This window comes from Athene noctua, chromosome 25 (assembly GCF_965140245.1).
Source record: "Athene noctua chromosome 25, bAthNoc1.hap1.1, whole genome shotgun sequence".
NCBI classification, from domain to species: Eukaryota; Metazoa; Chordata; class Aves; order Strigiformes; family Strigidae; genus Athene; species Athene noctua.
The window spans coordinates 805,416-828,369 of NC_134061.1; the positions used below are offsets into that span (position 1 = coordinate 805,416).

Here is a 22,954-nt window from a genome sequence, read left to right on the forward strand (position 1 = left end):
GTCATTGCTGCATGAGTGATTCTCTCTTTAACAGATTCAATCCCAGCTTCAAGACCTGGTTCAGGTAGGACACGTGTGAATAGCTGAATGTGCCTGGCCTTGCTGGCAGCTGACTATTTTTTAAGTTCTTGGTTTTGTTGCTGTTTTTTCTCTCCAAAAGTTTGCAGTGTTGTCTGGCCCTTCCCTTCCCTCCTGCCCAGCATATTTAGCTATCACCGTATGAACTTTTAATCTGTTTTTTCTCAAGCGCAGATCACATACTCCTTTGCACAAAAACTTACTATTTCTGGGGAAGAGAGGGACAGGTCTCAAACTTTTAATTTTTCTTTCCTTTCCCCTGACAACCATTGCAGAGAAAAACAGATCTAGGCATATTGTGGAAAGCTCTGTTCTCTTTGCTTTCGAAAAGAAGGACTCAGTAACCGTGCCTAATAACTGGCGTTTTGTTTCAAAGGGAAACAAAATAGTGCAGGTGCTGTGCTTATGAGCCTTGAAGGGCACAGAAAAGTCACTGAATGAACTAAATGTTCTTGTTGCCTTATCAGTTCAGCAAACCATTAAAGCTTGTGCTCAGTGGAGTTATGGGCACTTTAAGCACTCTCTTGAGCTCTGTGCTGGCTGAGAATAAACTGCTGAATCGGGGTGGAAGCAGAGTTTCGAGCCATCTGCCCTGTTGTAAGAAGAGGGGCAGTAGAAGGGGAAGTCCCAGATCCTCCCTCGTGTGGTCTCGGACAAATGGCATCACCTCTCTGGCCTGCGTTCCTGTTTCTATGAGTACTAACGTTACCTCCCTGCAGGTACCTGCAAGCAAAATGGAATTTTTCCGGGTAGGCAGTTTCCTAATAACAAGTCATGTGGCAGTGCATCTAAACTGTGAACATGTAGGGTTGGAGAACAGGGACTGATTTCTTGTTAAAGCCAGAAGAACAGTATCCTGTTTAATCCCTAATGCTGTTTGCCTTTGATTCAAATCCAAAAAGAAATTAGTGGTAGACTGAGTTGGCATCAGCAGGTGGATCAGCTGTGAGTTCTTAAGAGTTTTAAAATGAACTCTGCCTGGAGTCAAAGGGAGGGACTCAACGTTTTGCTGGTGGTGTAAATATACTTCAGGCCAAGAGACCATCCTCCCTAGCTGAACTGTTGCCTTTCCTGTGACTCTGTCCCCTGAAAGTCAAGTTTTGGGCCACGTATAAATTCTGGGAGCCGTCAGGTTTGTGTTGGATTTTGATCATCAGAAAAAACCTGAGAACAAAAGCTGAGTACGTAGAGCTCCTTTGCTTTCTGTGTCCTCTCCATTTCCTGCTTTTCTTTTTATTTCCTATCGGTGCCCTGACAAACACAGCAGGCAAGCCTCCTGCTCGCCCAGACCTAGGCCATATGCCGATCAATACAACTCAAAGTTCCCTTCCTCTTCAGCTTTTCAGAATAAAACTACCTGGGAGGAACGTGAATGGCCCATGCCAGAAGAGGAAGAGGCAGTTCTCTCTCCTCTCACACCGGCTCCCCCCTGTGACTAAGCACTTGCCCATTCTGCGAAACCCAAACCCTGGCTGTTGGGTTCAGACTCCTGGGCAGGGGGATGCTGCTTCATCTACGGTTTCTTCCTTAATTTGGACAGTGTGGCTACTACCTCCTGCAGTTCACCTCTTGGGTTCAGTTTGGAGGGAGGGGAAGATGCTTGTCTGGGAGACTTTCAGCAGACACTTGGCAACTGCAGCTTTTGTCTTGCACAGATGTCCGTTTTGATTTTTTTTTTTTCTTTTTTTCCCCTCTCTCTGAGCAGGTAAAGCCACAACCCTGTTCAGCCGTCACACCAAAGCCATCATTTGGGGGATGCAGACACGGGCTGTGCAAGGAATGCTGGACTTTGATTATATTTGTTCCCGGGACGAACCTTCAGTAGCTGCCATGGTCTATCCATTCACGTAAGTCGCCTGTGTTGATGCGTTATTTTTCTGACTGCTCCCCTCGATTCCTCCTCTTCCAGTCTCTGCTGTTCTCTGGTGTAGCTCTGCCCTAGTCACCATCTCTGCTTTAGCACCTTCCCGTGCCCCTTCCACCACCGGGTTGGCTTTGCAGACTGGTTCCTCTTTCCCTCAAGCATTGATTTCGGGCTGCTGGGTTGAAGCAGCTTAACGTTACCACATCCCTTCGGTCCCATTTCATCCTCTTCCAAAGGCTGTCCAGGTCCTGTTCCCTCACTCAGCAGGTGAGGAGAGCGTGACTAGCTGGGCTCTGACAGCCCACTGGGCAGCAGAGGCAGCAGGGCTCTGTAAGGTTTCTTCCACTCGTCTCCTGTTGGCTGCACACTTGTCTGGGACCTCTTGATTTATGCCTGCAGCAGCTGGAATTTTCCTCTCCAAATATTAGCCAGAATTGGAGCAGTCATAAAGCAGTCTGTCTGTCACGTAGCCAAACAAAACTAAAAAAAAAAAAAAAAGAATAAAAGTCCTGTTCATCTTGCTCCTACTCTTTCCTATAGTGGCAGCAGCTTCTCAGCAGGCAGGAGGGCTGCGGATCTGTCGGTGGGATGGAGAGGTCTCTCTGGTGCTCGCCCCCCTCTCCCCTGTGCCCCAGCTCTCGGGTGTTCCGCGCCACCCGCGGAGCGGCCTGCGGAGCTGCTCCGGTGTTGCCCCTCACGGGGGGTCTCCCTGTCACACGGGGCAAGGAGCGAGAAGGAAAGTGGCTGTCTGGGCTGCTGCCGAGACAGGGAATGGGAGCCCCTGCAAAGGCGGGGGGGTGTTTCATTTCTGTGGTATTTACAGACGTCCGGGTTAGCTGATGTCTAATCAGCCTTTGTCCTGCAGGGGGTTTTGCCTCTTGACAGTTAAGTACCTTGTACTGTTAGTCTGCAGCTCTGATGATGATTGCAGCTCTAATAACTTCTCAGCGAGTGCAAACCTCGGGGTACTCAAAGTGAGTGCAGGCACAGCCACATCTGTAGATGAGTGGCAGCCCCTCACGGTGTCGTGGTTGTTTAATGCAGAAAAAGCAACAGGGATTGTAAGTTCAAGGCCTCCTGTAATTCCCTGATTCTGCTTGACCTTTTGGAGGAAGCCAGGCTGGCAAAACCTGGAATGTTCGATCACAAATGTACCGGTGTGGGAGCAGAGCCCCTGTCTCTACACTCTCAAATGTCTGAGCGGTGGAGCCTCAGTCGAGCACCTGCCGTACATAAAAGACGAGACCAAACCCTCCCAGGCGTGTCTCCTTCAGCGCGTCTGGGGCAGGGGGTAGAGCCTCACCGTAGCAGACCTGGGAAGCTGACTGGCCCTCACGCTGCTGTCCTGGCTGTTCACCACAGATACTGGTTTCCTTTTCCCCCAGTCTGGTATTTGTTCCAGCCCAGTAACGCAGCTTTGCATGCATCTCATTCATTACTCTTTCTGTGCCTCATTCTGTCTTCCAGCTTGGAGTAGAATTGAGGCTCTGGTAACTTCACTGTGGGAGAGCTTATTCATCTTGCTGGATGCCTCTGTCCCCATTAGCCCGTCTCCTTCCATATGCTGCTCTGTTCTATTCTCTGAAGAACCTTCTGCTGTTAGTATGGTCCCTCCCCATGTACGCTCACTTGCTAGTGAGTGTCTCGCAGTCAGTCTTGGTGTCTGAGAACTGGGGTTTGTAAACTCCTGTCTGCATGCACTGTATCCCTCTGTCTTCCCAGTCGCCTTGAGGGTCAGGGCGTTTTCATCTTCTCCTCCACAGTGGTGACCACAGGCAGAAGTTCTACTGGGGCCACAAAGAAATCCTGATCCCAGTCTACAAGAACATGTCGGATGCCATGAGGAAGCACCCAGAGGTGGATGTTCTCATTAACTTTGCGTCTCTGCGCTCTGCTTATGACAGCACTGTTGAAACCATGAACTATCCCCAGGTGAGTGAGGGGTCTAGAAGAAGCCCAAGAAGAGAAGGAAGATCCTGTCAGCAGGGCACTAGTGTTTCTTAAACTGTGATGGCATTAGAAAATTGTTTCGGTCTTCCAACTTGGCAGATAAATACCTCAATTCAAACTCCTTGTAGACTCTAAGGAGGATCCTGGAGTTGCACAGCAAATCTAATGCTGGACTTGCAGTCGGTGTAAGAGGAACTCGGCACCTCTTGGGTAGGAGTAATTCCTTTGGGTCGGTTACAATAGGGTGCTGCTCTAATGTGCAGGGGGGCGAAAAAAAAATTTCTCATTCCCTGCAAGTGCTGCGAAGATCGGAGCAGACTGTGGATCCGTGCACGGGGAGCACAGCCCGGCCTCCCAGAGGGGGAGCAGAAGCTGGGGCGCGGGGCAGTTCGTTAGGGTGCTGTCACTGAGGGGCACGAATGCTTTCCCTTATCCCGCTGCAGATCCGCACCATCGCCATTATAGCCGAGGGCATTCCAGAGGCCCTGACACGAAAACTGATCAAGACAGCTGATAAAAAGGGAGTCACTATCATTGGGCCTGCAACTGTAAGTACTGCTGACGCCCTCTTTCTCCTCTGGTCCCTCTGTCTTAACTGTCAGATCAGCTTTCTCTGAAGGACAGAGTGTACCCTACGATCCATTTTGTCCTCAGTCACACAAAGTGCACGTTAGTTTCTCATTTTAAGGTCACCTTGTTTGTATAAATACTGACAAGACTGTCTTACAGAAATGTTCCTAAGCTTCATGTATATTTTAAAGGGCCCTACATCTTTCTCTAATTTTCTTGTAGGTTGGTGGGATCAAACCAGGTTGCTTTAAAATAGGCAACACAGGAGGCATGCTGGATAACATCTTGGCATCAAAACTGTACCGCCCCGGCAGCGTGGCGTATGTTTCACGGTCTGGAGGAATGTCCAACGAGCTCAACAACATCATTTCCCGAACCACTGATGGGGTCTATGAAGGGGTGGCCATTGGGGGAGACAGGTAGAGTCTGCATCTTCAACCAAGACACCATTTTTAAAGTCAGTCAACGGAAGATTTGTTTTGGAAGAAGGGCAGGTTGCCTGTTAATTTTTCTTCTCTCAGAAAAGCTTATGAAACAAATTTAACTTTTACCATTTTCCCTGTATTCTACCCAGATACCCTGGATCAACTTTTATGGATCACGTCTTGCGTTACGAGGATACTCCAGGAGTGAAAATGATTGTAGTACTTGGAGAGGTGAGTGACACCAGTTCACTCCTATCTGAGAAATACCCACGTGTTTTGTTTTGGGAGCATCTGGCCTGGCTGCAGGGATGCTAAATAGCAGCTACAGATAAGTGGCAGCTATTCAGACTATTCTTGAATATCCCAATTTTTATTTTGTGCTTCTTTAATCGGAAGAAACTGAATGTATCCCAGACAAGCAATCTCCTCTACTTTAAAAGTAAAAAAAGGAGGCTTTGTTCTGAGACTTCAGCTGTTATTCAGTGAAAAAGCGGGGGAAAAAATCCAAGTAATGCTTCCATGTGCCTCTCTTGATCTGGTTTCTACAAAAGTCCAGTTTTGAACCAACTCGGCTCTTTCTTTTTGCAGATTGGAGGCACAGAGGAGTATAAGATCTGCAGAGGTATTAAAGAAGGTCGCATCACCAAGCCAGTGGTGTGCTGGTGTATTGGGACTTGCGCCACCATGTTCTCTTCAGAGGTATGTGCAAAAATGGAGGCAAATGCCTAAAATAAAAACGTATTACAACAGGAATAAAAAAAACCCAACTTCTCTTACTGTGCCTAAACCTTCCAGAATTGCCAGTAGCGACTTAACATGCAGAAGTTACTAACTACAAATGATAAAAAGCTTTTTGTGCTTCTGTAGTCTGCCACTGGAGATTCCAAGGGATTCTGCGTGCTTTAAAGGGAGCCCACAGATCCCAGGGAAGGCAACAGATCGTAATAGCCACCTGCTCCTGGAGTGGGAGTGGCAAAGATGCGTGTTAAGCAGCTCTGGAGAGAGAGGAATTTAGGGAGGATGAGCCTGGAGTGATTCCAGATCAGAAAAGGCTCTGCATATCGCAGTGCTGACTGTAGTTGCCACCAGGAGTACTGTTAGCCCCAGGAAGGAGGCAGATCTGCTGTTCCTCTCTCACCACTTCCCTAGGCAGTTCTTTACTGTTTTACTCTCTGCAGGTAAACCGCTTGTATTCCTCACTGCTCGCTCTCTCTTGTTTGTAGGTGCAGTTTGGCCATGCAGGAGCTTGTGCCAACCAGGCTTCCGAAACTGCTGTCGCAAAGAATCAAGCCTTGAAGGAAGCTGGCGTGTTTGTTCCCCGGAGTTTTGATGAGCTGGGAGAGGTCATTCAGTAAGTCACTAACGGGCGCTTCAGCAGCAGACAGAAGGTGTTAGGGCCCTGATTCTAGGCTGGTAAAAGACCATGTTCCTGCTTAAGGAAAGCAGCATCTATTCAGTATGGGTTTTTAAGGTCTAGATTAAGCCCATCTCACTTGTATCTCTTAAAAGGACTTCAGTTAATAAGCGGATTCTCCCCCAGGTCTGTCTACCAGGATCTTGTGGCCAAACGAGTGATCGAACCAGCTGAGGAAGTGCCTCCTCCAACTGTGCCAATGGATTACTCCTGGGCAAGGGTGAGCTGTGGTGTTTTATCTGCTTTTTGGTTCCTTAGAAACCAGACAGGATGTTTGCTGTGAATCTGGACACTTGTGGTGATAACGGTGGTGTTTCAGGGTTTTATCCTGCTCTCCATAGTGTTATCTGAGGTCACTGGCCATGCCCGTTCTAGGCTGTGGAAGCTGCTCTGAGGGCAAGCTTCAGGCATTGTTTTTAGATCACCGTGCCTTTTGCTTCTAACGTGGAATGTTTAAAATCCCACCTTTTGTGCTGCGATTTCAGGAGCTGGGTCTGATCCGCAAACCCGCTTCCTTTATGACAAGCATCTGTGACGAGAGAGGTCAGGAGCTGATTTATGCTGGGATGCCAATCACTGAGGTCTTCAAAGAAGAGATGGGAATTGGAGGGGTTCTGGGCCTGCTCTGGTTTCAAAGGAGGTGAGGCAGCTTTTTGTGAAAGCTCCCAAATTGGCTTGAAGTTTATCTTCTTTATTAGTAGACTTTTAAGCACAAAAGTAACTCCAGGATTGCTTTGTGGATGTAGATTCACTGGAGATGCCATCCCTATACCCCCTCCTCTGAGGCCACATCAGCATTTCAAGGCTTCATAGCACATGTTTTAGCCTTGGGATGAAGTTTTCCACAAGATTTGTGGTGCACTGAGGGAATTTCTCTATTCTAGGCCTGTTTCACACTCTGACTACTCGTTTAGTGTCATTGTCACCTCAACTCTAGGGAAAGTGGGGAGTTCCCAGGCATTTGCTGACCAGCCTGCAGGGAACTTTCTGAATGGCAGAAGTTTGCTGCCTTCCCTGATTTCACTGGAGCACTCCTGGCACTAAGCCGGAGTCTGGCTCGGCAGAACAGGAGGGACAGAACTGCAGCACAGGCCAATGAGAAAGACATTAGGATGCACTGATGGGCACTGAGACCCTGCAGCTCCCCTTCTCTGTTCTACTTTAAAGCACACACCTAAAGCGAAAGCCGCTGTCCAGTAGAACACCAAGTGCCTTGCTTTTCAGTTTTCTTTACAAGAAATGACCTGAGTCTCTCTTGCTCAGGCTACCCAAGTACGCCTGCCAGTTCATCGAGATGTGTCTGATGGTAACAGCAGATCACGGGCCCGCTGTGTCTGGAGCCCACAACACCATCGTCTGTGCAAGAGCTGGAAAAGATCTTGTCTCGAGTCTCACTTCAGGCCTCCTTACCATCGTAAGTACCAAATAGCCAGAAGATTTCGCTCTGTTACCCATCGCTCGGTCTAGGTTTTATTACTATTAAGATTTAGACTGGCTGCAGAGCCATCTGTGTTGTGTTTACCCACACGGAACTTCCGTTGAGTTCAACTCTAATAGCTTGATGCTCTAGGTTTAAACCTAGTCTGTTTTTCTAGTAAGCAAGACTACTTCGATGTCTCATTTGAGTTTAGAAATATTTTGTAGAGGCCAAATTTCTGTCAGCATTGTTCCTGTATGGTTGCCTAGACTCTGCCAAGACTGACAAGTAAAAATGTGAATAAAACAGACTTTAGGCTGCGCTTCCTCCCACGCTCTGTCCCTAGTGGGGATGCGTTGGCTACGTATTGGCACTGGGTTATAAACAGATGCTTTATCTCGGGTGCCTCCCTAACTTTAATTTCATGAATGCCACAGTGATAGGCAGGGCAGATGGGGAAGATAATCCTGTGCTTGTTTTGTACCTGACTGTGGAGCCCTTTGCCGCAATTCCCTCTGTGTGTTGCACGCAGGGTGACCGGTTTGGTGGAGCGCTGGATGCTGCAGCTAAAATGTTCAGCAAAGCCTTCGACAGTGGGATTATCCCTATGGAGTTTGTGAATAAGATGAAGAAAGAAGGGAAGCTGATCATGGGCATCGGACACAGAGTCAAATCCGTAAGAAACCTGCATGAGTACAAATCAGAGGGGTTTTTTACCAAAGGGTGGGGGAGAGACAAAACCAAAGGAAAGAAAATTATCAACTTTGGGGCAGCTGTTGGCCAAATTCTCCTCAGCCTACAATAGTAAAGCTTATGGTAAGTACCTGTGTAAGGACAACACCAGTGACTCTAATGTGTTCTTAACTTGCAGATAAACAACCCAGACATGAGAGTTCAGATCCTCAAAGACTACGTGAAGCAGCATTTCCCTGCCACCCCACTGCTGGACTATGCACTTGAAGTAGAAAAAATTACAACTTCCAAGGTGAAATGCGCTAGTATTTAGCATCTCTTGAGCACTTCTTCTTACTGGGAGAAGAGTGACCAGGGGTTAATACTGTATTTTAATTGCAGTGCTTCATAAATGGTTGCTGGGGTTTGGTTTTTCTATGGTAGACTTGAGGCCAAGTACAACTACGGTTTGGTAAGGCTGAAGACATTTGTTGGACACCAGGGAAATGCTGGAAAAACCGAAAGCCATTATCTGTGTCCTCCCCTGCCCGCACTGGAACTGCTGTGCTCTTTAAATGCGAGGCAGAGCTGGCCCCCACGATGGGCTGTGGCAGACGATCTGCTTTGAACTAAACACAGGCCCACTCTCGGGGCTGGTTTTCCATCACTCCCAAGCGTGGCTCTTGCTCAAGTTGCTGAGCAGCCTCTATCCCTGGGCTTGCGTGCCCACAATTTTGGGCAACCCTCAAATTACCCTAGAGGATGGAAGTTGCCAGGTTGTAGTCGGAGGCGTTATCTTTGCAGGACGCGAATGAGAGGCGTGACACACACCAATATGGCTAACAGTCAAGCTCTCACGTTTATTAGAAAAACAAGTCCTTATCTAGTCTTGTGACAGCAAATCCGCGTGTTGCTCTGGCGCATGCTCATTTCAAAAACTCGTTCCCCTCGGCACTTTCAACAAGCGCTACTAAGCGTGCACAACCGGTAGATAAATTTCTGCTTTGTTATTCTAAAGATTCCTTTCTTATCTGTTTCTCCCCTAATGAGCAAAAATACTTTTGCTTTTAGCCCTCGTTAATCTAGACGCCGTTAGTCTTCTAACACAAGTGCGTCATTAATTTAGACATCGTTAATCTGCTAACTTGAATGCTGATGACACTTCTACATTGTCAGTGACGCGGACGGTCTGCGACCCGGCATACGCGCCCACACCGGGTGAACATCATTTGCCACTGTTAACATCTTCATTGGGGTGTGTTTTCATTTCCTGCAGAAACCAAACCTTATCCTGAATGTAGATGGCTTTATTGGAGTTGCCTTTGTTGACGTACTCAGGAATTGTGGCTCCTTCACACGGTAAGTAGGCAGTGGGCTGTTCCTCTTACGTCATGGTCCTGTAAAAATGATGGGAGCCACACTGGCCAGGATTTCAGAAGGGTGTCGTGAAGGGAATGTAGCCTGGACCTGGGAGAAGAAAGCTTTCACGTGAGCTTGGTGCTGCCACCAGCACTGGAGCAGACTCCTAGCCTTTCAAAGATTGATTCTTTAAATAGATCACTATGAGGGACTACTTAAATTTATTTTCTTTTGCAGGGAAGAAGCAGATGAATATATTGATATAGGAGCTCTTAATGGCATCTTTGTACTAGGCAGGAGTATGGGATTCATTGGTAAGTTTGCCACGTTCCTGCCCCTCCACCCTACCGGGGGCTGACAGATGTGAACCTCTGGGGGACTCAGCCTCAAACACCAGCTGTAGGAATTCAGAAATCAAAGCTGTTCCAAAGCAAAGGTGAGGAACAGGAGTTTTGTAACGTAAACCGCTTCTGTTTTAGGACACTACCTGGATCAGAAGAGACTGAAGCAAGGTCTGTACCGTCACCCGTGGGATGACATATCCTACGTTTTACCAGAGCACATGACCATGTGAGAACCTGTCGTATTGCCTCAGAATGTCACTTGGAGAAGACAGAAGCCTGCACAGGGGACAGCCACAAATGGGACTTTGACGCAGAAAGGCCATTGGTACAGACGTTGAGCTGTCTGGTCACACTGTGCACAGCAACTGTTTTATAGTAATAGAAGCTTACTCTAATAAAAACCAAAACTTGTGATATTCCATGTGTTACCTGCTGTATTTAATACTGTCTCTCACCCTTTTACTTTTTCTACTCTTCATTTTGTTTCCAGACAAGATTTTAAGGGTTTTGGGTGGGGGGTGGGAGTTTTGCTGTGCGGTCTTACTGAACTTGTGAAGGTCTGTTAGTCTGGTAACAAGCTGTAACTTTTCCCAGTAGAGGGGGAAGTACCCATCATTCCCATAAACCGTGATTTGGATTTTTTTGTTGTTGCTGGTTGTTTTTCGATTTGTTGACTGTGTTCTCATCTTCAGTCTGATTGTATCCCGAATGGTGGGATCACTGCTGATGTATAACCAATGTTACTCAAACTCTGGTGTAGTAATTTAAAGTGTAAAGTTGTAACATACTGCTGTTAAAACTGTGAAACTACGTGTATGCCGGTGTCTGTATTTATGCAAGCAACTGCTCCTTTGCTATTAGATTGCTGGTATATGGAATGTCACTCACGTTATCAGCAGATACAGATAAAATCTCAGTAATCTTCAGCGTCCCACTTGTCTGTGTATTGTAACCTAGCTCAAATAAATGACACACTACTAATTTATTTGTTTTCCGCTTCTGGATTTCTAAGAGGTGGCCCTGAGCAGTGTCTAAGGCCAGTGTGTGACAAGCTGGGGACCAGTCATTCAACGGAACAGAAGCAACACTTGCTCCTCTCATGGTGTCTCTGACCGATGTAAAAGGGGAAAAACCAAAGCAAACGCCATAGAGACTTACCCTAAGGGTGACTTTTAGCAAGGTAGAGAGGAAAGAGGTTGGCTAGAGTTGGTACGTGACTGTTCAGTGTTCACTATGTAACACAGCACTCAACCCCAGCTCGCTTCGCTCTAACAGCCTGTACCTCAGGTGGAGCGAGGGAATTCTTCCTGTGGGGTCCCTTCCCTGCAACGTCGAGGAGAGCAACCAGCGGCAAGGAGAGCTCGGGGCTCCGGGCGGCGCTCGCTGCGGGTGCGGCGCGGGCCCGTGGTACCGGCGCGGCCCGGCCGCCGCCGCCGTGCTGAGCCGCGGGGTCGGGGCCGTGGCGGGGGGCGCGGGGCGCTCCGGGCGGGGTTTCCGCGGGGTGAGAGGGCAGGGCCCGCCTTTCGCCTCAGGGGGGTGGGGCCGGTGTCCCGACCGCGGCGCTGGCGCGAACGCCCCCTTTGCTCACCGGAGCGTGGCGGGGACGCTCGCCGCGCTCGCCTCCCCGCTCCGCCCCGGGCCCCCCTCGCCCCCAGCGGATGGCGGACAGGGCCGAGCGGCCGGGGCGCGCCGGGCGCGGCGCCTGGCCGCCCCCCCCCGCCTTCCCCTGGGCGCCATTTCCGTGGCGGCGGCGGCGGCGCCTCCCCACCAGGGGGCAGCCCCGCGCGGTCACGCGCGCCGCCGCCGCGCAGGCGCACTGGCCGCAGCCCGCCATGTCGGACAACATGGCGGCGGCCGCGGCCTCCCCCCAGCCCCAGCCGGGCCTCGGCCCGCCGGCGGCGGAGGGCGGGGGCCCGCGCGGCGGCGGCGGCGGCGCGGATGCGGAGGCTGAAGCGGAGGAGTTCGGGTGCCCGGCGCACTGCTCCGACCTGGCCTGGCGGCAGAACGAGCAGCGCCGCCACGGCCTCTACTGCGATATCACTCTGGCCTTCGGCGGCGGGCGGCCCGGGGCGGCCCGCGAGTACCGGGCGCACCGCTCCGTCCTGGCCGCCGCCACCGAGTACTTCACTCCGCTGCTCTCGGGCGGCTTCGCGGAGTCGCTCTCGGGCCGCGTGGAGCTGCAGAAGTGGAGCTCGGAGGGCGGCCCCGACCCCGACACGGTGGAGGCCGTCGTCGGCTTCATGTACACCGGCACCATCCGCGTCAGCCCCGGCAACGTCCACGAGGTGCTGGAGATGGCCGACAGGTGAGCGGGGCCCGGGGGGGATCGCGGATAAAAAGGACTCTACAGCTCGAATAGAGCTATAAAGCAGGGATGTTTGCTCCGGCCGGGGTGCAAGGGGATCTCTCCACAGAGCTTGCACACCCACCGCACGTTTTACCAAAAACTCACCGAGTGCGGAAATCCCTGTTCATTGGGTTACCCTACACAAACACACACGTGCGTGGGTAAGGCTGGGCTAGTTCGAAGGGCTGATGTCAGCAGTTGGTGTCATCTTTGCACCTGCCCATTGCCCCCTGGGGGTGTCTCCGGGGGTCTTTAGGAGGAAGGGTCGGAGTCTTTCTCACTTTGTTTTTTCCCCAGAGCATGCGCAGATTCCCTTGGCCAATTTCTAGAATAACAAGAGTGTTTTTCAGACGGTTTTCTTTCTATCTTATCTAAGAGAACCAACAGAACTTCTACCATTCGTACATGGCTATCTTTACTCATTAGCAAAATTCCAGCTAGTTAGAGCCACCTGGTACTCAAGGCCAAAGGTATAGTATTTTCCTGAACATTGTGATCCTTGGTACATTTTCACAGTGAACTGCTTTGTTTTGATGAACACAGCAGTCCTTGGTAAAATTCCACAGAACAGTCTGGGCAAGCAGGATTCTTAGCAATATTTTAAAAAATACTATAACTTGCTATAAGTAAGTAAATAAGTTGCTTAGCAGTTTTCTATAAGTAAATAAATCTCAAAACAGGTAATCATTTCTCTGTATCAGGGGCTGGCCGCGGCCTGGCGGGCGGCAGCCGGGCTGCATGTCACCTCTGTTCGTTTGTCCTGCAGGTTTCTACTGACCCGGTTAAAAGAGTTCTGCGGGGAGTTTCTGAAGAAGAAACTCAACCTCTCCAACTGCGTTGCGGTTCACAGCTTAGCGCACATGTATTCCCTGAATCCGCTGGCCCTCAAAGCTCAGGATATGATCAGGAGAAACTTCCACAAAGTTATCCAAGATGAGGAGTTCTACACTTTGCCCTTTCATCTCATCAGAGACTGGCTCTCCGACTCGGAGATCACGGTGGACTCAGAAGAAATCCTCTTTGAGACTGTTTTAAAGTGGGTTCAGAAAAATCCTGATGAAAGGGAGAGGTACTTTGAAGATCTCTTTAAACTGCTTAGGTTGTCTCAGATGAAACCCACTTACCTTACTCGCCACGTCAAATCTGAAAGGCTGGTGTCGAGCAACAAAACCTGTGTTAAACTGGTGTCTGAAGCCGTGGAGAGTCACGCCTTGCGGTCTGAGAACCTCCAGTCTGGTAATCTACAACATTCCGCTTGTCCCGCAGCGTTGCTGCCACGTTTTGGACAAAACATGGATGTCATTATGGTGATCGGGGGTGTATCGGAGGGAGGAGACTACCTGAGCGAGTGCGTGGGGTATTTCATCGATGAAGACAGGTGGGTAAACCTGCCCCACATCCACAATCACCTCGACGGGCACGCTGTGGCCGTGACAGAGTCTTATGTTTATGTGGCTGGCTCCATGGAACCAGGCTTTGCCAAGACCGTAGAAAGGTACAATCCAAACAGGAATATCTGGGAGCAAGTCTCAAATCTGATAACCAGAAAGCATTCGTTTGGCCTTACCGAAGTTAAAGGAAACTTGTACAGTATTGGTGGACATGGCAATTTCAGTCCTGGCTTCAAAGATGTGGCCGTTTACAATCCCGAGCAAGACAAATGGCTTAACCTGGAGTCAGCACCAAAGATTCTCCGTGATGTCAAGGCTGTTTCTGTAGAAGACCGGTTTGTTTACGTTGCTGCTCGTACCCCGGTTGACAGCGACAGCGAAGACGGATTGAGGGCGGTTATTATCAGATACGATGCTGAAACCAGGCAGTGGCAGGATGTGGACTCTCTGCCCCTCGTTGATAATTACTGCTCTTTTCAGATGTCTGTTGCTAACACAAACTTTTACCATACAGCATCGTGCTGCCCCAAGAGTTACCCTATAGATAATGAGGAAGCCAAGATAAAGATCTCTGGCAGGGCCTCAGATGAAATACTTGAAAGCTTACCCCCAGAGGTTCTTAGCATAGAAGGAGCAGCTATTTGTTATTATAAAGATGATGTTTTTATCATTGGGGGGTGGAAAAACAGCGACGATATCGACAAGCAGTACAGGAAGGAGGCCTATCGGTACTGCGCTGAGAGAAAGCGCTGGATGCTTCTGCCTCCTATGCCTCAGCCTCGCTGCAGAGCAACAGCCTGCCACGTGAGAATTCCCTTCAGGTGCTTGCAGGGAACACAAAGATACCCCATGCCACAAAATTTGATGTGGCAAAAAGATAGAATAAGGCAGATGCAGGAAAGGCAGATGCAGGAAATGCACCGGCACACCCTCAGCTTGCGGAGAATGCCGCGCTCGCAGATCGAGTGCTAGCTTCTGGAGCGTCCCTCCTGATGAGTCTAGGAAATACTGTGCTAAAGCGTTTTGTTAGGCTTGATGTGTCTTTATAAGACGTGAGGGGGTTGATTGGATTTGATGCGTAAACCCGGCATCTTACGGTGGGAATTAAGAAGCTCAGAAATTGAGGGTGGATGGGAATTGAGAAGCTGTGTGAATCCAACAGTATTACTTAATGGTGCCCAGGGAGTAACTGTGGCCTGTGATGGGCTGTGAAATATCTCTGGGAACATTTAAGTCTGTTATTTCTCTCTTCAGATCTTTGTTTTCAAGGATTTCTGTAGAGTTAATCTCTAACAGTTCTATTTTTAAAATCAAAGATGTCTATCTTAATAATTTAGCGGTTACATTTGTGTGTGCTTTGAAAGCACCTGGTTTATTTGCACTTACATACTGACATTCCTTTGATTCTCTCCTTCTCAGTGACTAAACACATAATTGGTGTTAGTGTACTTAGCTTTCCCAAGTTGGAGGCAAGTGCAATAGTTATATACGCAAACAAAAGCACAATCGTTCTTTATAAAATTACTTCAGGATGTTTCTACGTCTATTAAATGTTTTGTATCTGCACGTTGCAGAGAGGCTGCAGAGTTTGTTTGTAAATGGATGGTAGGTAGAACACTAAGACACTTGCTAAAACAGAGAGCTTGAGGCCGTAGATTTTTTTTCAGGTGTCCCCGAACATGCTTTGAGTTTGTCTTTGACGACTTCATTAGAAACTTGGGCCAACCATCAGGTGGGTGAAAGGAGTGAAAACTGGTGGAGCAGCCGCTCGCCCCTCTGTGGGGATGAGTGAGAATGAGATTATTTCACAGTCATGGATTGAAACCTGAGCTACCTGTAGATCCTTTCTCAAATGTTACACGCGTTTTAATTCCAGTTGCAAAGCGATTAGAAGAGCCCCCCCGAGCCTGTCTCCGGGCTGCCGGGAGAGGCAGGGCCCTTCCTTCGGGTGCCCGCCGGCACTTGGGGTACCTCTTGAAGTGGGAGACTTGAGCTCTTAGTCTCCAAATATCTGAATTTCCCCGCTTACTGTGGCAGTAAATCTAAGCTGATTTAGATACCTTTGGGCGTTTTGAGGTGGTTTTACATAACCCGGTGCCCTGGCTGGCTCTGGTTTGTGCTCCCGAGGAACAGAACGTGGAAGGCTTCCTCCAGAGCACGCTCCTCCCCGATGCCGAGAGCTCCCGCTGGTTTAGGTCACTGGTGGATTCAGTGCCCTTCTTACCTCCTTTTCGTCCCCGTCCTTCCCTTCCTCTGAACGCTCCAGGTTTTCACATGCAGCCTAACTCGGGATCTTAGGGAGGGGAAGGGGAGAAGTAACCAGGGTGTTCCAGGGTTTGTGCAGACAAACTTTGCTGGAGAAGCTGTTTGCTGTCTTTGGTTCTTACGATGATTTGCTGGTGGTTTTGATGTGGGCGACTTCTTTGCAAAAGAATTTCTAAACAGTTTGGTTTTTTTGTTTTGTTTTCTAACTGTTTAGCTTTCTGAGCTGATACTTCTCATTTTCCAATTCAGCAGGCAACCTAGCTCATATCTGAAACACTGGGTAAGTCTTTCAACCACACAGTGTGTAAAGGTTTCTCTGATATGTACATCCCGTAATGCTCCACTTTGCACTTCACTTGCCACTTTTGATACCAGTAACTTTTTGTCATGCCTTGTTTAAAAAAAACACCTTGAAAATCTTAACAGTCGAGTCTCAGTTTACTCATCTGTGATAACCGTGTGGTATTTTAGTTGCCTGTCGGATTGCCGTGCGAGGGCACATTAAATTGTCCGATGACGGCCTAACGCAAGAGAGGAAGGAGGTAAGGTTCAGGTCTGAGGCTGCCGTTACCAAATCCTCTCCTGCAGGCCGGTGCACAAGGGGTTAATCGGTGGAGTTTGCCCCATGAACTTGCAGATTTGGCTGGAGTAGTTTAAGAACTAAATTACTGCCCCCGCAGCAGGGTTTGTGAACCCAGGTGTGGAAATGCCTCCCAGCTGTGGTACCGCAGCACTGAGGCCACTGCAGCAGGTGGGGGCTGATGGTGAGCTACTTCACCCCACTTTGCACAGAAGCAGCCGGGGTGGTTTGACGTGCCCCAACCCTCTGGCTTTGCTGTGGGGATTTAACAAGCATTGACGGTAGCTCTGTCCAAGTCCCCTTGCAGTCTGTCAGCAAATCTGGACAATTTGTCGGGAGAAACACCACGATTATTATTTCAGTTGGAATACAAGCTAAATAGTTGAATGTGTGGCAGCATGCTGCAGAGTTGGATGCAAAACCAAAACTTCTTGCAGTCTTTTTCTAAGCAGAAGTGATATTGCACTTAGGATGAGAATTTTGGGCTGACATACAGGCTGTGTAGCTTACTAAAGACATTCCACTCACAGACGGTGTCAGAACAGCTCAGTGCCCGGGGAGCTGACACGTGGACGGCAGCCAGGCCTGCGGGTGCACGGGGGGGGGGAGCAGCAGCCGCTTGGCTCTCACTTCGGCTGCGCTCGTTCTATGGAATTTTGAAGCAGTTGGGGGATTTTTTTTTAAGCCTTGACTGTAAGTGGACCAATTGCATTGCACGTGTTTTTTAACTGACGAGTCTTAACTATCCGTTGTATCACATGTAGGTGTTGGAAGGATTGCGTTATTGACCTTGGCTGTAATTTAGCCCGCTACCCTGTGAGTCGCATAACAGATTCCTTGTGGCCCTTGACTGCTGTAGCTTGCTGGGTGTTTATGAAATGATCCTATAAACCAAACCCTGGGAGTTCTCTCAGTGTGTTTAGAGTGGCGAGTTAAACGTCAGGAGGATCCCAGTGTGTGTTCGTGTTAGAAGGCTGACTTGGAGCCTTCCTAATGTGCAAGAACAAACATCAGGTGGTTTTTCCTCCTCCTAGTGACAGTTGTACCTCTGTACCGAGTACGTGCCACAAAATGCATGTTTCATGTCCTGTCTTTCTGCTTGGAGTATTAGTGGAGTAGGACACGTCCTGCCTAGCACCCAGCGGTCACTGTAGTGATTCCTAGGTGCCGTATGTGTACATAAATACTTCCTGACTGCCTGAGAGCTCTGTCCATACGCTGGGTTTGTATTTTTAATAAGACTCTTACACACAGTAGGATACCACTCCAGAAACAAAGACACGCCAGCTCTTCAGCGTGCGTTATGAGTAACTGTGCCAAGCATTCTGCTATACTATTTCGATATGATTTTTCTCCATCACAGTAAATGTTAAAATCAGAACTATTGGCTCAACTTGTGTGTCGCAGAACAGACTGATCGCTGCTGACAAACTGAGTCACAAAGAACTGCAACTTTCTAGGTTCTGCTTAACACAACCTTGTAATAGTATGTTGTAATATTCAGTGGGCTTTAGCAAGCTTAAAATAAGTGGTTTATGGCTTAGATTTCTTTTTAGCGATGTCCACGTTCTGTTAGGGTATAAATCATATCTCTGATTTGACAGTCCTGAGTGGAAGTCTGATAGAACAGGTGCTCCTGAGGATCTAATCCTATTACTAATACGCATGTGAAGTGTGGGACTAACGTGATGTTTGAAGACCATTAACAGTCAGATGCTCCTCACAGGTCCGTGCCGCTGTGGATCGCGGCGGCTGGGCTCTCCTGGCCCCGCGAACTCCGGCAGGTTGCTCGGGGCAGCAGCGCTCCTGTACTTAGTGCCAGTCAGGTAAAGTACGACGTGTGGATAGGCCGTTGGGAACAAACCCTCCTGTCACGTTCTTTACCTTAAATACACTGTACTGAAGTGTGTTGTAATAAGTGAATTAACGAAAATAAACCTTTTATTTCTCTAGCATTCTGTTGCACCTTTTATTTCTCCAGTTGCCCTAGGCTGTGGCCAACACACACATTTTCTAGTGCCAGAGAATCAAAGTTGGAAGTACTACTGCTTCTTTTGGCCTGTATCAGTGGTTTTTATTTTGGGAGAAACGGCTCAGGCTGCCCTGGCTCAGCCGGCTGCTTGCCCCGGGGGTTTCCCCGCGGGGCAGCGTAGTCCCGGGCGTTGCGCAGGCCCGGCACCGCGCAGCAGCTCAGGGCGCTGCGGTCCGTGCCCATGTCCTGGACGTCGCGCCACTCGTTGGCGTTCGCGTCAAAGCACTCGACGTTGAAAGTTGTAGTAAAGCCGTTGTAGCCGCCAACCACGAACAAAAGATCGTCCACGACCGCGATGCCGAAGTTGCTGCGGGGACTGAACATGGTGGGGATCTCCTGCCAGGTGCCGGTCGTGGGGTCGTAGGTCTCTGCGCTGCGGAGCCGGTGGGTGCCGTCACATCCTCCCACCTGCGGGTGCCAAAGGTGCAGAGTTGGGGTGGCCCCCCCGCCAGCTCGGCCGGGAGGAGGACGGGGCTGGTCCTGCCCCCCCGAGCGCCATGTCCCAAAGCTCAGCACTTGCTCCCTTGTTCTTCCCAGAGCCTCCGAGAGGGTTTTGTGCAACAAAATTTCACACATTACAGAGTTTAAATGCAGCACGTGGAGAGGATAAACGGGGCCGAGCTAATGTCCTGTGCTGTAGCAGTGGCAGAAAAGAATTTCTTCGCTGCAGCTGCTTAAAAATCACCCACACGTTTTTCATAACAAAAAGTGTGCAGGTGAGAATATTCTCAGGAGTCATACCAACCACCCTGGCTCTGGCTTCCTTCCCTAAATCTCACTTAACTAATGGGCCAGCCTGCACACTGAGGAAATGCCGATCAGCAGCAGTGAGTACAGGTGCTGGGCGGTGCCAGGGCTTCTCCCTTACCGCATACACTTTGTTTCCGTACGTGGTCACGCCTACGCCGCTTCTTCTGCTCCCCATCCGGGCTATGAGGGTCCACTGGTGCGTGGTGGCGTCGTACGCTTCAGCGGTGAACAAGCACTCGTGCCCGTTGAACCCCCCGCACACGTACACCTGTTTGTAGGAGGAAAAAAGGGTGAGCAGGGCAGTGATGCTCCGCGTGGGAGAACACGCTGAAGAGAAAATGGTGTGGCTGGATTTTTGGGAGGGGCCTTGGGGTTTGGCTTGGTTTGCTGTGGGGTTTTCTGTTCGGTTTGTTTTGTTTTTTCATGGGAATGGCCCTGTCATCGTGGGTTTGGAGTAGTAAAAGAGCAGCGAGTTGTCCAGCGGGATTCAGACTGGTTATTTCCTGAAGGGTGTGACGCAGGCAGGCACGGCCCTTCACTTGTGGCCAGGAAAAGTGCTGGCGGGGAGCTTCAGCCCCTCTGCCGTGCCCCTCGGTTCCTGCCTCTCTGAGAGCTTCGCAGCTCCAGGAGTTTCTGGATGAGGTTTACATGAACTCTCCTTGCTTTGAGGGATTCATCACATTAAAGGGAGCATCTGTTACCTTCCCTGCTCCCACAGCTCCTTTTTTCTGCCTTGCTGACGAGCCCGGAGCAGGAGCAGAGGCCGGGTGCTGCGCGGCAGGCCGGGCGCCCGCTCGCTGCGGAAGCTGCCTGCTGGTGTCTGGGCTTCCTCGTCCCGCTCGCCAGCCCTGCACCAGCTGCTTCCAACACTCGCATTTACCTTTCCCCGCAGCGTGGTCGCGCTGGCGTCGCTTCTCTGCTCGTGCATGGGGGCGATCAGCGTCCACTGGTTTGTCTCTGGCTTGTACTGCTCGGCCGTGTTGAGGCGCGTGTGGCCGTCGAACCCTCCCAGGGCGTAGAGGGAGTCGTTGAGGACGGCGACGCTGACGAAGCAGCGCTGCGAGTGCATGGGCGCGACCTGCTGCCACGTCTTCCCCAGCGGGTCGAAGCGCCTGACGCTGCTCAAGCGCTCCACCCCATCGAAGCCCCCGACCGCGTAGACGAAGCCTCGTAAATAAGCGGTGCCGTGGTAGGCGAGGGCGGTTTCTTGCTCACACGTGACGTGCACCCACTGGTCCGCACGGGTGTCGTAGGTCTCGGTGGTGTTGGTGGGGCTGTCCCCGCTCCAGCCTCCGATGGCGAAGAGGACGGCGCCGGGCAGGCGAGGACGGCTGAGCGGGCTGGCGCCGTCGGGGCGAGGGGGGCCCCGCGCGTTGAGGTCGTGTATTTCTGCCAGCGCGCTTCTGACCAGAGCCATGCACTCCTCGTTGTCCTTCACGTAATCGTGTGTTTTGACGTTGGTCAGGAGGTATTCCGTCTGCATCAGCGACAGCCGAACCTGAAAAATGCAAAAAAGCAGGTTGGGGTATGAACGCAGATGGTTTGCCCCGTGGTGTCCTTCGGGGCGAGCTCCGCTGCCGGGCAGCTTTGCTTTCAGGCTGGGCTGTTGTCTGAAGCTTATTGGAGAACCAGACAATTAGAGGTGTAGTTTTTAGCCGGCCCAGAAAGGGGTGTGCGAGGTCAAATCACTCGATTTCACGGCAGGGATTGTGCCTCTGCTTTGGCCGGGGCTCTCCCGGACACGGACTGGAACTGCCCTGATGCCCGCAGCTGCTTGTGCAGCGGAGCTCGTCGAGGCAAATGCTGATAAACTCGCTGTGTGTGGAGGTAACATCGCCCCACGTGAACTTTGGCCCTTGCTGGATGTGAGGAGCAGTTAAACTCAACTCTAAACACGAGGAAACGCGCACTTAAAGGCTCTGCCCCATCCCCGGCGCAGGATCTTTGGCCCGTGCCCCAGCGTAGCAGTAGCCTAACGGGCTGGGAGGTCGCTGCTTTGGGAGCTGCTGTAGGAAGCTGCAGTTTCCTCCAGTCTGCCAAGGAAAGCAAAGCGGCCCTGGCTCAGCTGCCCCCGGGCCCACACTGACCTTGCCCAGCAATTCGGCGATGTGCTGCCTCCTGCTCTGCGGGTCCCGAGCGATCCACATCACAACTGCCTCGAACACGGCCTCCTCCTGCGTCACGTTGAGCTCGTCCTTCTCAATGATGAGCTTCAGGTCGTCAAGGGGGAGGTCCGGGAACTCTGCAGACACCTTGGTTATCTCCGAGAAGTGATGGAGGATGAATGTGGAGGCTGCCTCTCTCAGGTCAGGACAGTAGTAACAGTCTGTGAGTCTGCAGATGCTCACACAGTTTTCCAGACAGAGTTGGGACTTTAAGAACTCGCAGCACAATGTGACAATGCCCATAACGTTGAACTGGTCTGCTGCTACCAGCAAACCCTCCACGTTGTCAGCGGTGATCGGTACCGTCCTGGTGTAGGCGTACTCAATAATGAGCCTCATCATCTCAGGAGAAATGCCAGGGATTTTATATACTCTTTTCTCCTCATTGGTCCAGCTGCTGGCAAACAAAACCCTGAAAAAAAACAAAGCAGTGTTGGGGGAAAAAACAGCTTTGCTGTGTTAAACGCTGATGCCGTTACCCTTGTGCCTTTTTCCCTGGGAATCAATCTGGGCACCAGCGGTACCTGTGCTGGGAGGACGCGTTGCCTATTCATTAATATTTTACTAGCTGGTTGTTTTAAAAAGGAGCCACAGCCTCTGGCTGTGGACAGAGAGCAACAGGGCGAGTGGTCACCTTGCTTCACCAAGAATATCAGAGAATATCGGTGTGGTGGGGGGAAACCTGCCGGCAGCGGGGGGTTTGTCAGCCACCACAGCCGGAGCTGCTGTTAGATCCCGGCCTGTGGATTAATTCTGGCATCCGTGGGGGCACCAGCACTCCGGGGAGCTGCTGGATGGGTTTTACGCCGATGGACGCCCTGGAGATACCCGGGCAGCATGGCCCAGACCAGGAAATCCTGTTTGTTTATCCCCATCCCATCTCGTTCCAAACACTGACCCGAAATAGTGGCTGCAGCTGCACAGGATGAGCTTGTGAGCCTGGAATTCAACGCCGCCGACGCTGACGATCACATCACAGAGTTTCCCTGCCTGGCAAAACTCGCTGAAGACGCTGGAAGACAGAGGGCTCAGGTGCCACTCCGTGTGCGAGGGCGAAGCGCCAGCGGGCACCGACCTGTCACCCATGTTGCAGGCCGAGGCAGCAGAAGGTGCTTCTCCGCCCGCTGCTCCCGGGCTGTGTCCTGGCGCCCCGGTAACTGTGCCGGCTCGGAATTCTGCCCCGCCGTGACATCACAGACCGGGGGGAGCTCCATGGCTGCCCCAGCCCGGGCCCTGCGCCCTGGCCCCGCCGGGGGATCGCCCCCGTGCAATGGCCTTTGGCCCCGGTGTAAAGCTCCGCGGGTGTAAAGCTGCCCAGGTGCCCCCGGCCC

General features: G+C 50.9%; 3 protein-coding genes across 6 annotated transcripts in view; 2 read left to right on the forward strand and 1 right to left on the reverse strand.

Annotated features, from left to right (window-relative positions):
• Positions 1-22,954, forward strand: part of ACLY (ATP citrate lyase) — an 89,669-nt gene that overhangs the window by 18,576 nt on the left and 48,139 nt on the right. For 2 of the 4 annotated variants that reach the window (XM_074927038.1, XM_074927039.1), the window contains exons 14-29: positions 35-64; positions 1,784-1,925; positions 3,706-3,874; positions 4,336-4,440; positions 4,685-4,881; positions 5,037-5,118; positions 5,476-5,586; positions 6,111-6,238; positions 6,428-6,521; positions 6,787-6,941; positions 7,565-7,715; positions 8,251-8,394; positions 8,590-8,703; positions 9,667-9,749; positions 9,987-10,063; positions 10,229-11,065. In XM_074927038.1, the coding sequence (XP_074783139.1) occupies positions 35-64; positions 1,784-1,925; positions 3,706-3,874; positions 4,336-4,440; positions 4,685-4,881; positions 5,037-5,118; positions 5,476-5,586; positions 6,111-6,238; positions 6,428-6,521; positions 6,787-6,941; positions 7,565-7,715; positions 8,251-8,394; positions 8,590-8,703; positions 9,667-9,749; positions 9,987-10,063; positions 10,229-10,323 (1,877 nt within the window). In that variant the 3' untranslated portion in view covers positions 10,324-11,065. Of the gene's footprint in view, positions 1-34; positions 65-1,783; positions 1,926-3,705; positions 3,875-4,335; positions 4,441-4,684; positions 4,882-5,036; positions 5,119-5,475; positions 5,587-6,110; positions 6,239-6,427; positions 6,522-6,786; positions 6,942-7,564; positions 7,716-8,250; positions 8,395-8,589; positions 8,704-9,666; positions 9,750-9,986; positions 10,064-10,228; positions 11,066-22,954 lie in introns of those variants that run through there. The other 2 variants (XM_074927040.1, XM_074927041.1) reach the window with 2 other exon arrangements.
• KLHL11 (kelch like family member 11) lies at positions 11,926-18,631 on the forward strand. Its single transcript, XM_074926649.1, has 2 exons — positions 11,926-12,398; positions 13,207-18,631. Exons 1-2 carry the CDS (start codon positions 11,926-11,928, stop codon positions 14,801-14,803), a joined length of 2,070 nt encoding a protein of 689 aa, XP_074782750.1. The 3' UTR covers positions 14,804-18,631.
• KLHL10 (kelch like family member 10) lies at positions 18,749-22,896 on the reverse strand. Its single transcript, XM_074926650.1, has 5 exons — positions 22,522-22,896; positions 21,546-22,035; positions 20,339-20,956; positions 19,577-19,726; positions 18,749-19,116 (listed from the first exon to the last, which is right to left on the reverse strand). The coding sequence occupies exons 1-5, from the start codon at positions 22,707-22,709 to the stop codon at positions 18,751-18,753; spliced, it is 1,812 nt and encodes a 603-aa protein (XP_074782751.1). The 5' UTR covers positions 22,710-22,896; the 3' UTR covers positions 18,749-18,750.

What these genes read in the sequence shown, in the direction of transcription:
- KLHL11 (XM_074926649.1), top strand. Translation starts at nt 11,926, where the DNA reads ATGTCGGACAACATGGCGGCGGCCGCGGCCTCCCCCCAGCCCCAGCCG. An exon ending in GTGCTGGAGATGGCCGACAG is followed by an intron (nt 12,399 to 13,206) that starts GTGAGCGGGGCC and finishes TTTGTCCTGCAG; the next exon opens with GTTTCTACTGACCCGGTTAA.
- KLHL10 (XM_074926650.1), bottom strand. Translation starts at nt 22,709, where the DNA reads ATGGGTGACAGGTCGGTGCCCGCTGGCGCTTCGCCCTCGCACACGGAG. An exon ending in TCGCCGAATTGCTGGGCAAG is followed by an intron (nt 20,957 to 21,545) that starts GTCAGTGTGGGC and finishes TGCATTTTTCAG; the next exon opens with GTTCGGCTGTCGCTGATGCA. An exon ending in ACGGAAACAAAGTGTATGCG is followed by an intron (nt 19,117 to 19,576) that starts GTAAGGGAGAAG and finishes TGGCACCCGCAG; the next exon opens with GTGGGAGGATGTGACGGCAC.